At 37.1% G+C, this 12,500-nt stretch overlaps 2 protein-coding genes and 1 pseudogene across 9 annotated transcripts in view; all 3 read right to left on the bottom strand.

The window, feature by feature from the left end:
- LOC122257862 (formylglycine-generating enzyme) overlaps window positions 1–4,035 on the bottom strand; it is a 6,636-nt gene extending 2,601 nt beyond the window's left edge. Inside the window, exons 1-7 of one of the 8 annotated variants that reach the window (XM_043023376.2) lie at window positions 3,887–4,035; window positions 2,649–3,151; window positions 2,328–2,481; window positions 1,913–2,084; window positions 1,577–1,760; window positions 667–740; window positions 1–333 (exon numbers count right to left, since the gene is read on the bottom strand). The exon at window positions 1–333 is cut by the window's left edge and continues 2,601 nt beyond it. In XM_043023376.2, the coding sequence (XP_042879310.2) occupies window positions 228–333; window positions 667–740; window positions 1,577–1,760; window positions 1,913–2,084; window positions 2,328–2,481; window positions 2,649–3,125 (1,167 nt within the window). In that variant the 5' untranslated portion in view covers window positions 3,126–3,151; window positions 3,887–4,035 and the 3' untranslated portion in view covers window positions 1–227. The other 7 variants (XM_043023375.2, XM_086549909.1, XM_043023374.2 and 4 more) reach the window with 7 other exon arrangements.
- Window positions 4,036–4,920: 885 nt separating this feature from the next.
- LOC122257861 (uncharacterized) lies at window positions 4,921–7,081 on the bottom strand. The gene is made up of 2 exons (XM_043023373.2): window positions 6,943–7,081; window positions 4,921–5,979 (listed from the first exon to the last, which is right to left on the bottom strand). The coding sequence occupies exons 1-2, from the start codon at window positions 6,951–6,953 to the stop codon at window positions 5,340–5,342; spliced, it is 651 nt and encodes a 216-aa protein (XP_042879307.2). The 5' UTR covers window positions 6,954–7,081; the 3' UTR covers window positions 4,921–5,339.
- A 3,793-nt stretch (window positions 7,082–10,874) lies between these two features.
- Window positions 10,875–11,776, bottom strand: LOC147469400 (uncharacterized; annotated as a pseudogene).
- Between the last annotated feature and the right edge of the window lie 724 nt (window positions 11,777–12,500).

Below are 12,500 nucleotides of genomic sequence, written 5' to 3'. Positions count from 1 at the left end.
AGGTAGAGATGAAAAAATTATCTTACTATGATTTAACTTTATTTTTCTCTTCAGTTAAATCAAACTCAGTTCATGTGACATGATTAGCAAAAATATTCCTTGTGGCCAAATATTGAGACATTATAGAAAAAACAAAACCATATAAATATAAACTCTTAATTCAGGCACTAATGGAGAACCATAAAACTACTAAAGGCAAAGTCCTACAAATTCTGTCTCAACAATATCTATTCCTCGTTGATGTAATCAGGCAACCGACTGGAAGCGCATCTGAACCCTAAGTTGCCTGCTGAACTGTCAGGTGTGTTCTGGCTTCGAGCAGCACACCTATACCTGAAAGAGAGTGTTGAAGGCATAAAAACTCTCCCTATTATTAGCTTTGATTAAAAATTTGACAGTGCTATGTAAGATTGTTATATGAATTATGTTCTTATTATCAAAATAATTTCTATAAAATATTGGTTCCAAAACAACTGTCATACCTCTTTTATTTTTTGTTACTCAGTTTTTCATGAAAAAAGCAAATTAGAATATGTGTAATCAACCTAATCTGCCATAAAGAAAAAAGATAAATAAAAATTAAAAAGAAAAGAATCTTACATAGTCCTCTCCAAAAAGCTTTTGCTTTGCCTTGAAATAACTTTCACATTGCAAATGATTACTCACCTGTAACAGTATTCCTTTGTGCACATGTAAGAGCCTCCTTTTTTCACCTTGTCGTCTCCCGATTTTGGTCCTCGCTGCAATGAGAATAATGTTTATGTAAACTATTTGTCTTCCCCATTATGTAAATTACTATAATATAAATTGAAAACCATGTAGAAACTAATTATATATCAATTATCTACATTTGAAAATAACTAAATGAATATATCAATTTCCTCATTCTGTCTTAGGTAATGATAAGAGATACGTAAATGTGAGATAAATTTAGTGATCAAGTGTTGGACACTAAACTTTAAATGCAACTTTCTGGTACAGTGCTCAAATAAAGACATTTATAGCTAACTATTCAATATATAAATAAATAATGTAAAGAATATATAATTTCATTCCACCACATAATCAGTGAGTACCAAACAAGTAAATTTCTGTTCATGAAGTCTTGATTCATATAAAAACTACAACAGAGAAATAAAATAAAAAATAAAATTAATTACCACACTTCTAATTATATAAGTGACATATCTTAGATGCCCAATTGTCAAGACTCAATTGACACCCAATGCTAAAGTTACGCACCCAATGAGAGGCAAAGTAGTGCTTACAGTTACTATAAAATGGGTAAGACTATACCAAATTAAGTACAATGTCAAATTCAAGTGTACATCATTCTTCAGTTCTTTAATTAAAAAAAAAAAAAAAAAAAAAAAAAAAAAAAAATCTCAATGAATGAGATATAAAATATAACCCTAAGGAAATTTAAAGTTGATTATTTAATTTCTAATCCCTGCCTTGCATATCCAGCATATTCTGACTTTTAATACACAGGACAGGTATTTTATTGGAAGAAAATGTTCATCATATATACCAGAAGAATGGTAACTAAAAACTGACAAGGCCCAACACCACCTACTGGGTCAACTTTCCGTTCAGGTGAATGAGAGATTTCCCACCAGTCAGCTGTCCACTCCCATACATTGCCCACTATATTCTTGAGCCCAAAGTCATTTGTGGGGAAGGCTGTGACAGGGCAGCGACCAGGATAACCGTCCTCACCCGAGTCAACATTTGGGAACTCCCCTTGCCATATGTTGGCTCTGAGAAGAATATAGAGATTCCTTCTTAATTCTCATTAGATTATTTGCTTTTAGACATGCTGATAAAGTATAAAAGTATAAAAGTTAAGAAAAAAACGAAGATTAATTAAAACATACAAAAGTATGTAAATGAAAAGCAAATAATTCTGCACCTGAATTCGTTCTTTGGAGTGAACTTGTTGCCCCACGGGAAAAGTCTCTCCCTCTTTCCTGCCCGACATGCTCTTTCCCACTCGGCCTCAGTTGGCAGCCTTTTGTCCATCCATTTGCAGTAAGCTACTGCATCGTTCCAGGACACATGTACAACTGGATGGTCCATGCAGTCTGTTGAATTTTACAAGGTAAAATCATAAATCCCAGTTACATCTTTGTATTACATTCACATACTTTTATAAAACACCAACAAAAATCACAGTATATTTTCTTAGAGGCTTTTCAAGCCTTTAGCAATCTTCTGTAAATCAAATTATGATGATAAGAAAGTACATAACCTAACCATTACATGAAAAAATATGCAACTTATTGTAAAACATAATCTTAAATGGGAAGCCCAAAAAGCTATTGCACCTGAAATGTTGGAATCTGGGCCCTCTGGGTGTCGCCAGTCAGCACCTTTCACAGGAACCCACCAGGGGGCAGCAGCCACAGCATTGGTCAGGGTGGACTTAATGGCCTCTGACACTTCTCCTTCCAGCACAAAGGAATCTCCAAAGTTCTCTGCCTGTAAACAAACAAAGGACACTATTAAGTTGTTGATGTTGCTTCATTAATTTTTTCTTGCTTTAACAAGCGCAATAACCATTTTAGAATTGTTTTTTTACAAAAAAAAAGAAAAAAAGCCTTATATCAATAACCCCCCTCCCCCCCCAACAAGATCAAAATAATCACCTCTGTCTTATAACCAGTAGCTTTAACAAATAATTCAAAAGCTGAATTTGAGACTTCATAGATGTCCATGTAAAAGTCGTTGACCTCAACTCTTCTTGCTGGATGTTCCCCATCAGCTTCGAATATTGGGTCATTTGTCCCCATGATGAACTCTCCTCCAGGAATCTTAACCATAGAGTGGATATTGGGTATGCTTGGCACTGTGTTGGCTTCTGAAGTGTATTTGAAACTCGGCAATTCTTCTGGGTCTTCTTTGGTAATGGAAGAGTCTGGATTTTCACTCTTTTGTCTGCTAGTTGCTGCACAGCCACATGTACTGCTATCACTTCCATCAGGCTTGGCTTCTGCGTCCTTTTCACCTTGACACTTTTCGCTACCCAGGCTGAGTGTTGTTAAACTCAGCACAATCAGCAGTGATACCCAAGATACCTTGGTAACTGTGCATTTCATTGGAAATGTTACTGCGATTAATCTCATACTTGCAGTGTATCCTTTACTGACACCTGGAAAACAAATGATTAATAGTTACCAGTCAGTAACCACATTTAATTACAGAACATTTAATCATCTACATTTCAGTGCTTAGTAACATACTTTCATGTGAACTGATAAGGTTCTTATAACATCCAAATACCCCGAACATACTGTTACACTGATATATCAGACTAAGACTTCGACATATTCATATAAAGTAACTGATCAAAACAGAAACAGGAAAAAAAAAAACTTGAAAATGATTTATGTATTGCTAAACAAGTACAGCTATAAGTAACTAAAAGATAAAGTAATAAATGACAATAAGATTAAATTACAGATGTTCAAAATCACCTATGACGAATAAGTTTGTTTCTACTACTGTAATTTTATGTTAATATGGTAGTTAAAGTCATCCTACTACTATACCCATTGTTGTTGGTGTTACTCGACTACAATATTGACATAAAATTGGACTTGGCCCTGCAAACCATCTACCACTCCAAGCTACCTGATATGGCTACTAACATCAATGACATATCAATCAAGCACTTCGAACTATTCTTAAAATTTAAGGGAAATGTCAAAATACAAATTATTAAAATATCATTCCAAAATGGAATTTCACTCTTAACTCAACGAAATCGAGAAACGTTACACATTTCAGAAACCTATATATGCAAATGAGGACCACATCATACAGATAAGAACTGATGTCACGTGTGCATGCGCTCGCCTGAGATAATTATTCGATTCCCTCTCACCATCAGCTGTTCTATCTCATGCCTGTGTTGACGTCGGGTCGTTCGCGGAAGGGAAGGCGAGCGCATCCACGAACGGTCTCAGGAGGTGTTTGGGGGCGGGTCCATCGACAGTACGAATGATTTGCAGTTGAAATGTTCATGGATTAGATATGGTGTGTTGATATATGCATAAAAACACACATAGGAATATACATATATATATATATATACATATATATATACATATGTGTGTGTGTGTCTGTACATATATAAATATACATGTATACATGTATATATATATATATATATATATATATATATATATATATATATATATATATATATATATATATATATATGTGTGTGTGTGTGTGTGTGTGTGTGTGTGTGTGTGTGTGTGTGTGTGTGTGTGTGTGTGTATGTGTGTGTGTGTGTATGTGTGTGCGTATATACATACACACACATATATATATATATATATATATATATATATATATATATATATATATATATATATATGTATGTATATATGCACACAAACACATACACACACATATACATACGTACATATATATATATATATATATATATATATGTATGTATATATGTATATACATACATATATACATATATACATATATGCATATGTATATATACATATATACATATACATACATGCACACACACACACACACACACGCGCGCGCGCGTGCACACACATATAAATAGTATATATATATATATATACATATATGTATATATATATATATATATATATATATATATATATATATATATATATATATATATATGTATATATATATATATACACGTAAACACGTGCTGCTTATTGAGCTTATAAAAGCATACTTTAATATGAATTTCTGATATGCACAGTCTGCATACACTTTATACCAATGGCAGTTGTGGAACATACGCAAGTGTAATTAATTTCAACATTATACAAAATCCAGTGCAATTTTTTTTTTTTTTTTGTTAGACCTATTGTTTTCATCATCATCGTTTTCCAGTGACATGGGATATAAAACTCGACATGAAAAAAATCATATATTATTACAAACCAAACACATCATACAATTAAACTGCTATGTATGTATGATGAATTTCCTTAAAGGTTGCACATATTTTGAACTGCAAGTGGAAAATGGAAAAAAAATAAAATACCACATATTGCCTAGTTTCATAGGTTATGTTTGTCAATTCAACACATACCTAGATTTTAATAAAGAAGTCCTTGGTATACTTGGCATTCCATCTACTTAACAAAAAGTATTCTGGCTTTTGTCATGTGCCATCTACGAAAATCAAACTGGCTGTTATCCATATTTTGTTGCTCTACAACTCGTGTGAAACTCGTGTTGCATATGCAATTCCCTGTTGAACTACCCGCGCCCTTGCGTTCTTCATTATTTTGCTTGTGTTTGCGCTGGCCTCTGCGCTTGCGAGATTTGACTTAATTTTTCTTGCCTCTGCGGCAGCTGGATCTGACCTTGTTCTTCTTGCCTCTGCGCCTGCCGGATCTGACCTTGTTCTCCCTGCCTCTGCACCTGCCGGATCTGACCTTGTTCTCCCTGCCTCTGCACCTGCCGGATCTGACCTTGTCCTCCTTGCCGCCTCGTTCCCTGCTGCCCTTAAGCCAGTCCTCCGCAAGGACAAAGACATTGGTGTGAGACTGATTTGCCTCTGCCTTGCTCGCCGCAGGACATTCCTGCGAACACATACAGGTGTAGCAGACCGGGTGTTGGCGAGTCTCCTGAGTGCGGTTGACATTCAGAAATAGAATGAACTTCTTACGGTCATGGGTGCGCCTTTCGCCCTGCTCCTGGCCCTGCTCCTGGCCCTGCTCCTCGCGCTCACGAGTGTCTTTCCCGTTGCCAGTAGTGTGTTTTGCGCGAGCTAAATTTTTCATCTCGTAAATCGGGAGTCGCTCCAAGAAGACTTGAGCTGGAATGACTGTTTGCTCGGGGGAGCCGTCCTGCTTGTCGACGTCAAGGTCCTGCTGGTTAACGCTTTCGGTCGGCCCCGACGGAGAGCTCTCTGGCTGTGCTTGCTGGACCGATCCCACGACCGCCAGAGGGAGCAGGAGGAGAAACCTGTAAGCAATTCTGGGGTTTATCGTCAGCTGACTTACAGAGTCTGTAGATACAACTTATATGAATCAGCCATCAAGTGTCCAGGCTAACTTCACCAAAGGCGGTGTTGCAAGATTAAAACAAAGACTAGGGAAGCGACATCAAAAAGGAGGATAAATCTCACACCGAAAATGGAAAAAAGTAGACAGCTGAAACAAGATATCCTTCACGCTGATACGAAGCGCGCGGGGAAATAACTTGGGATTATATAAGCTATTTAGTGGATCTTTAATATACATCAAAATTTACTCAATATAGCACAGCTAACCCTTCATACGATTTGACTACACACTGACGTTTTTCAGTCTAGTCTAGTTTCCCTCTCTCTCTTTCCTCCTCTCCTTCTATCTCTTTCCCTTCTTTGTCTTACTTTCTCTATTGCCATCATCCCATAAAAACACTGATAGAACGGCGGTCTTATGAGACAGAAATAACAGAGAACGAGAAAAACTTACATGTAAGTTTTTACGGACACACACACGGGAACATACACACATATGCACGCGCGCGTGTGTGAGTGAGTGAATGAGTGAGAGTGAGTGAGTGTGTATGTGTAAATTTACACACATAGTGCCTTCACAGTGGCGTCACTCCATAAAAACTCGACTAACCTAAAATGCTTTTGAAAAAATGACGTGTTTCAATGTTTAACGATTTGCTACATAAGTTATCTCTCTCATTTGCGAGGGCATAGCGGATAAAGTAAAACTAAATAAATAAATATAACAACAATAATGTTATAAAAGAACACTAGGATAGAGGAAATATATAATTCAATTTTTCTCCATTACACTCTGCCTTCTATTCATTCTCGCATTGAGAGAGAAGAGGGGGGGAGGGGGTTAATGAGTAATTTGCAAGGAATTGATCGAAATTCATCACAAAAGTTATTCCCTACCAAACCAAATATTGTGTGATATTTACCTGAAAATCATGGAAATTGGAAACTTTTCTCGGAGTGATTCAAACCACGTGGGGTTCGTTGATTCGCTCTGACAAGCGAGAGACTGAAACTAGTATGATAGTTATATCTTGCGTTGTTTATAGAAAAAAATTGTAATTATTATGTTGTGAAGTAGCTAAATTTTATTACGCTTTTTACAGTATCAATGCGGGGTAGTTAAATATTAAATTTCAAGCATTGATATGTGCATGTTCTGATTTGACTCAGCGACTCTTGCCGAATATTCAGGAATAACGTCTTCATTATCATTAAGAATGTCAGCTGTAAAATTAGTGAACATTAACTGCGTATAGTTATGCATAAAATAATTTAATAATAGAAACACAGGAGCTTTAGATTCCTGAAATTTATTAAATACTATAAAGTAAACTTGATATTTGTTGAAAAGCCAAAGGCTTATAGCATCCCTACGTTTTTCATGAAAAAATCGTACCACAATTTTATAAAATCCTTAACACATTCCCTGCGTTTTGATCATGCACCACTTATATTTGATTTCATTTAATTATCTACTCAATAATTTTCTCAACTAAAGGTTAATTAATTAGTCTATTTCAGAAGAGGTTATTGGAATACACATGTTGCAGTGCATTTTATTGTTGTTTCATGTATTTTCCTTACTAGATTGTTTATATACTGTTCGATATACTGTACTGTACTGGCTTTTCAGGTTATGTTTCATACATTTGATAAAAAAAGAGTCCTTCACATATCATCATTATTTGTATGATGAATATTCTCATGAGTGTCATTATCATTACTATTGTTAGTGTCACTATTCTTATTATTTTAATCATTGATATCTATCATCATCTTCACTATCATTATCATTATATCACCATCATTATCATTATGATCGTCTTTATATTTTTCTCTTCATTATTACTATTATCATTATCATCACCGTCATAGTTGTTATCATTATCATTACCAACATTATCAATATTTTTATCACTATCATCATCATCATCGTTATTAGTAGTAGTACTATTATTATTGTCGTTATTATTAATAAGAAAACTATCATTATCATATTACCACTAACCTTATGATAATTATTGCCGCTACTATAATAATTATTATCACTGTCACCATGATTATCAACATCATCATTATTATTCTACCGTTGCGATAATTATCATTATCATTATTATCACTATCATCATTTACATTATCAGTTCCATCATCATCGCTAGTATTTTTATCATTATAATTAACATTATCGTTATCATCCTGTTCATAATAGTTTCTCTTCCTTTCTTTTTCTCATAATGATTATTATCATTGTCCCTAACATTAACATTATCACTATTAAGATTTGTACGCACGTCATTGCTCAGTCAACGTACTTATATAATGAAATCTTAGACAAGATTTTCTATGTAACCCACGGTCGGAGTCGATCCTGCGCGCAGGCGTCTACACACCTCAGAATCAATTCTGATAATGCCATTTTGCTTCTCTTAGAAAGTCGGTTTTTCTTGATCAACATTAAAAAAGAGTCTAACCTTCAACAGTTACTTTGTAGTGCAGAGTACCAAGTTTATCAGACACTTCATTTGTTTGGAGTTGTATGTGATCTACTATTACTCCTTTATCCGTTTTCTTCTAAATTTTGTGATTTTGTCCAAACTTATCCTTGTTGATGTTTCATAAAATCCTGTCTCCTCAAATCAATCTATTCCTGAATTTCATCCCGATCAACAAAAAGGAAAGTGACATATCTGAGATTGCATGTGCGGTAGTCCTACATGGTCTAAGAAGTCGTTATCATTACTGTCTATCTATCTATCATCTATTATTGCTATTATAATTATCATTACTACTATTGTTATTACTATTATCATTATTATCATCATTATCACCATTATTATTATTACTATTATTATTATCATTATTATTATTACTATTATTATTATCTTTATTATCATTATCATTATTACCATCATTATTATTGTTATTATTTTTGTTATTGTTATTATTCTCATTATCCTCATCATAATCATTATTATTGCTCTTATCATTATTGTTATTCTGCTTCCTCTTCTTGTTGATTATCATTGTGATTATCGTTATCATCGTGATTGTTATTATCAATGTCATTGTTATTAATATTGTTCTTCTTCCTTTCATAATTATTCTTATTATTGTTATCATTATGGGACGCTGTGGTGTTCGGTGCCTCTTGGAGCTGTTCTGTGTCCACGATCCTGTGGTTAGCACGCCGTCTGCCTAGCATGCCTGGTGATGGTGGCAGAAAAATGAGGCGGTCGGTGTAACACTATCATCATTATCATCGTTACTACTTTTATTAACATCATCATCATTATTATCATTACTGATATTATTTTTGTTACTGTTGTTTTTATCATTACTACTGCTATTGTCATTACTATCACTGTCAGTATCATTGCTATCATTATTTGCATTTATCATTATTATCATCCTATTATTAATGTTATTATTATCATCGTCATTAGCATGATTATGATTATCATTAATACTGCTCTTGTTTTAATTTTCATCAATATCATCACTATTATCACCATTATCACTACGACCAATACGCAATTTACATTATAGCTTTATATATCTTTCATCCCTTTAGAATGATATAATTTCTTGTATTTTATGAGTTGCACCTAAAATCATAACTTTTATAAATGTTAAATCCTTACTTGATAAGTTCAGATTCTCATGTATTTCTTATAAATACATTAGTTATGCCTAAAACTATAGCATTTTCTTTAACATAATTATCGTTTTCTTTCTTAAAATTACGGTAACTACTTTAATTTGCATCAAAACATGGAAGAATTACAAGCAAAAGCAAGATGAACTTTATAGATACTTCCTATATATCATAATATGGTAAATTTTCCGAATAATGCCTCGTCGCTAAATACAACAAAAGCGGTATCGATGGATTCCTCTCAACCTCTACTGTTCATATATAATGGAAATAATGCGCGATTCCACCTCCGGACCCCACAATCTGGGTCCCGATAGTAGGGGAGGGCATGAAGTAGATCAGGGGAATTACGGGGTAAAATGTTACGAAATACCATAAAAATGGTACTGATGGATTCCTCTCAACCTCTACTGTTCATATATAGTAGAAATAATGCGCGATTTCACCCCTGGACCCCACAATCTGGGTCCCGATAGTAGGGGAGGGCATGAAGTAGATCAGGGAAATTACGGGGTAAACGAAATACAATAAAAATGGTACTGATGGATTCCTCTCAACCTCTACTGTTCATATATAGTAGAAATAATGCGCGATTTCACCCCTGGACCCCACAATCTGGGTCCCGATAGTAGGGGAGGGCATGAAGTAGATCAGGGAAATTACGGGGTAAAATGTTACGAAATACCATAAAAATGGTACTGATGGATTCATCTCAACCTCTACTGTTCATATATAGTAGAAATAATGCGCGATTTCACCCCTGGACCCCACAATCTGGGTCCCGATAGTAGGGGAGGGCATGAAGTAGATCAGGGAAATTACGGAGTAAAATATGAATTCCGGCCATATTTCGTATGCAAAATCTTAACCAATTACCTACCTAACTTTGCCTAGTTTTGAAGTTAGACCTAGTCAAGGGGGGCTTCGCCCCCCCCCCTGGACCCCCCCTTTCTTAAGGCACTTCGTGCTACTTCGGTACATATTTCGTATGCAAAATCTTAACCAATTACCTACCAAACTTTGCCTAGTTTTGAAGTTAGCCCTAGCCAAGGGTGGGCTTCGCCTCCCCCACCTGGACCCCCCTTTCTTAAAGCACTTCGTGCTGACTATGACATATGATTATTTCTGTAGATGCGCTTAGCTCGTTACTTACCTGTGAGGGGTGTTGGGGGTTGCCTGATGTAGCTGGGTGGAGGGAGCCTATACCGCGGCATGCAGGAAGTGGTGCAATCGGGTGTTCAGGTCAACGAAGTGCATTAGGAACATGCACCTTGACAAGTAGCCAATAAAATGTTTTTTCTTGCGGCCGCATAACGGCACATTTCTTTTCGCTTCCCTCCACTGCCTCTCGATGGTATTGGTGTGGGCGAGTGTCGGGATATACAAAGCTGTAAGTGTGATTGACGGTCAGGTGTCTGTATCCCTCGTGAGAGAGACAGTTGTAGGCCCTCCAGCAGTCGGAGATGATGATCGACCCAGGGGCGATCCGTTCCTTGATTACTGCAAGGAGAGTCTCGCTGGTCCGATCCTCTACCGGGACGAGGAAAAGATCGCGTGTCTCCCTGCAGATCCCGCCGAAGACCCACTGGCCGTCAATCACTCTTCCGACGTTGTACTTGCGGCGCCCGAACTTGCTCTCGTCTATTTCGACAATTTCCCAGGGCTCCCGATGACACCCTGCTGGTCAAGGGCCCAGTGAACCATTACCTCCCGGCAGAAACTGGACCAGTCGGTAATGGTCGCGAGCCCCAGTCAAAGCTCATGTCACATGAGCCGAACTAAGAAACACTCCCGGACGAAGTAGTTCACAAACACCAACAAGGTTTCAACATCAAGGTGTACCCTCTCGAAAAAGGAGCCCTTAAACACCGAGGCAGTCCAGCCACACCGCTTTTTTTTTGTCTCCTGGCCGCCACGGTCTTGTCACATCGGAACTGCTTCCGCCGCGGGTCATACCGTGCGGCCTGACCGCAGCGGCCGCAGTTCTTTTCACGATGGTCAAGACCGTGTTCATAGCAAATGTTCATCAAGCGGTCATTTTCTCCACATGCATCCCTAATAAAGTCGTGTATCGACCAGGAGCACCCCTCACACTGTGCCATGATTACCGGAACTGAACTTCAATGCTATGCGAAGCCGGCAATCGCATTACTGCGCATGAGCGGCCTCCGGATAGGAAACTACGACCGATAATGACGTGAAAACTCAATAGAGGGCACTGTATAATTATACTGTAAACAATGGGGAATATTGCGCCATCTATCGAGAGAAAATAACAGCTCATGCAGGTAATTCATTGGGAGATTCCATTCCACAGCTTATCGCAAGCCAGAAATACGTAAACACAGCCATGTTTGATTTTCAGGGCGAGGATGGTGGTTCTCGGGGTATTTTGTACAAGGCATGTTGCACGAAGTGCCCTAAAAAGGGTGGGCCCAGGGGGGGGGGGAGAAGCCCCTCCTTGGCTAGGGCTTAATTAAAACCTAGGCAAAGTTAGGTAGGTAGTTGGGTTAAGATTTTGCATACGAAATATGCCCCGACGTAGGACGAGGTAGCACGAGGTAGTGCCTAAAAAAAGAGACCCAGATTGTGGGGTCCAGGGGTGGAATCGCGCAATATTTCTACTATATATGAACAGTAGAGGTTGAGAGGAATCCATCAGTACCATTTTTATGATATTTCGTAACACTTTACCTCGTAATTTTCCTGATCTACTTCATGCCCTCCCCTACTATCGGGACCCAGATTGTGGGGTCCGGAGGTGGAATCGCGCATTATTTCCACTATATATGAACAGTAGAGGTTGAGAGGAATCCATCGATACCA

This window comes from Penaeus japonicus, unplaced genomic scaffold, assembly GCF_977035675.1.
Source record: "Penaeus japonicus unplaced genomic scaffold, GWHDUDI00000001_assembly GWHDUDI00000022, whole genome shotgun sequence".
Classification (NCBI taxonomy): domain Eukaryota; kingdom Metazoa; phylum Arthropoda; class Malacostraca; order Decapoda; family Penaeidae; genus Penaeus; species Penaeus japonicus.
The sequence above is the reverse complement of the archived record's forward strand: the minus strand, read 5'-3'. Positions and strand labels throughout refer to the sequence as shown.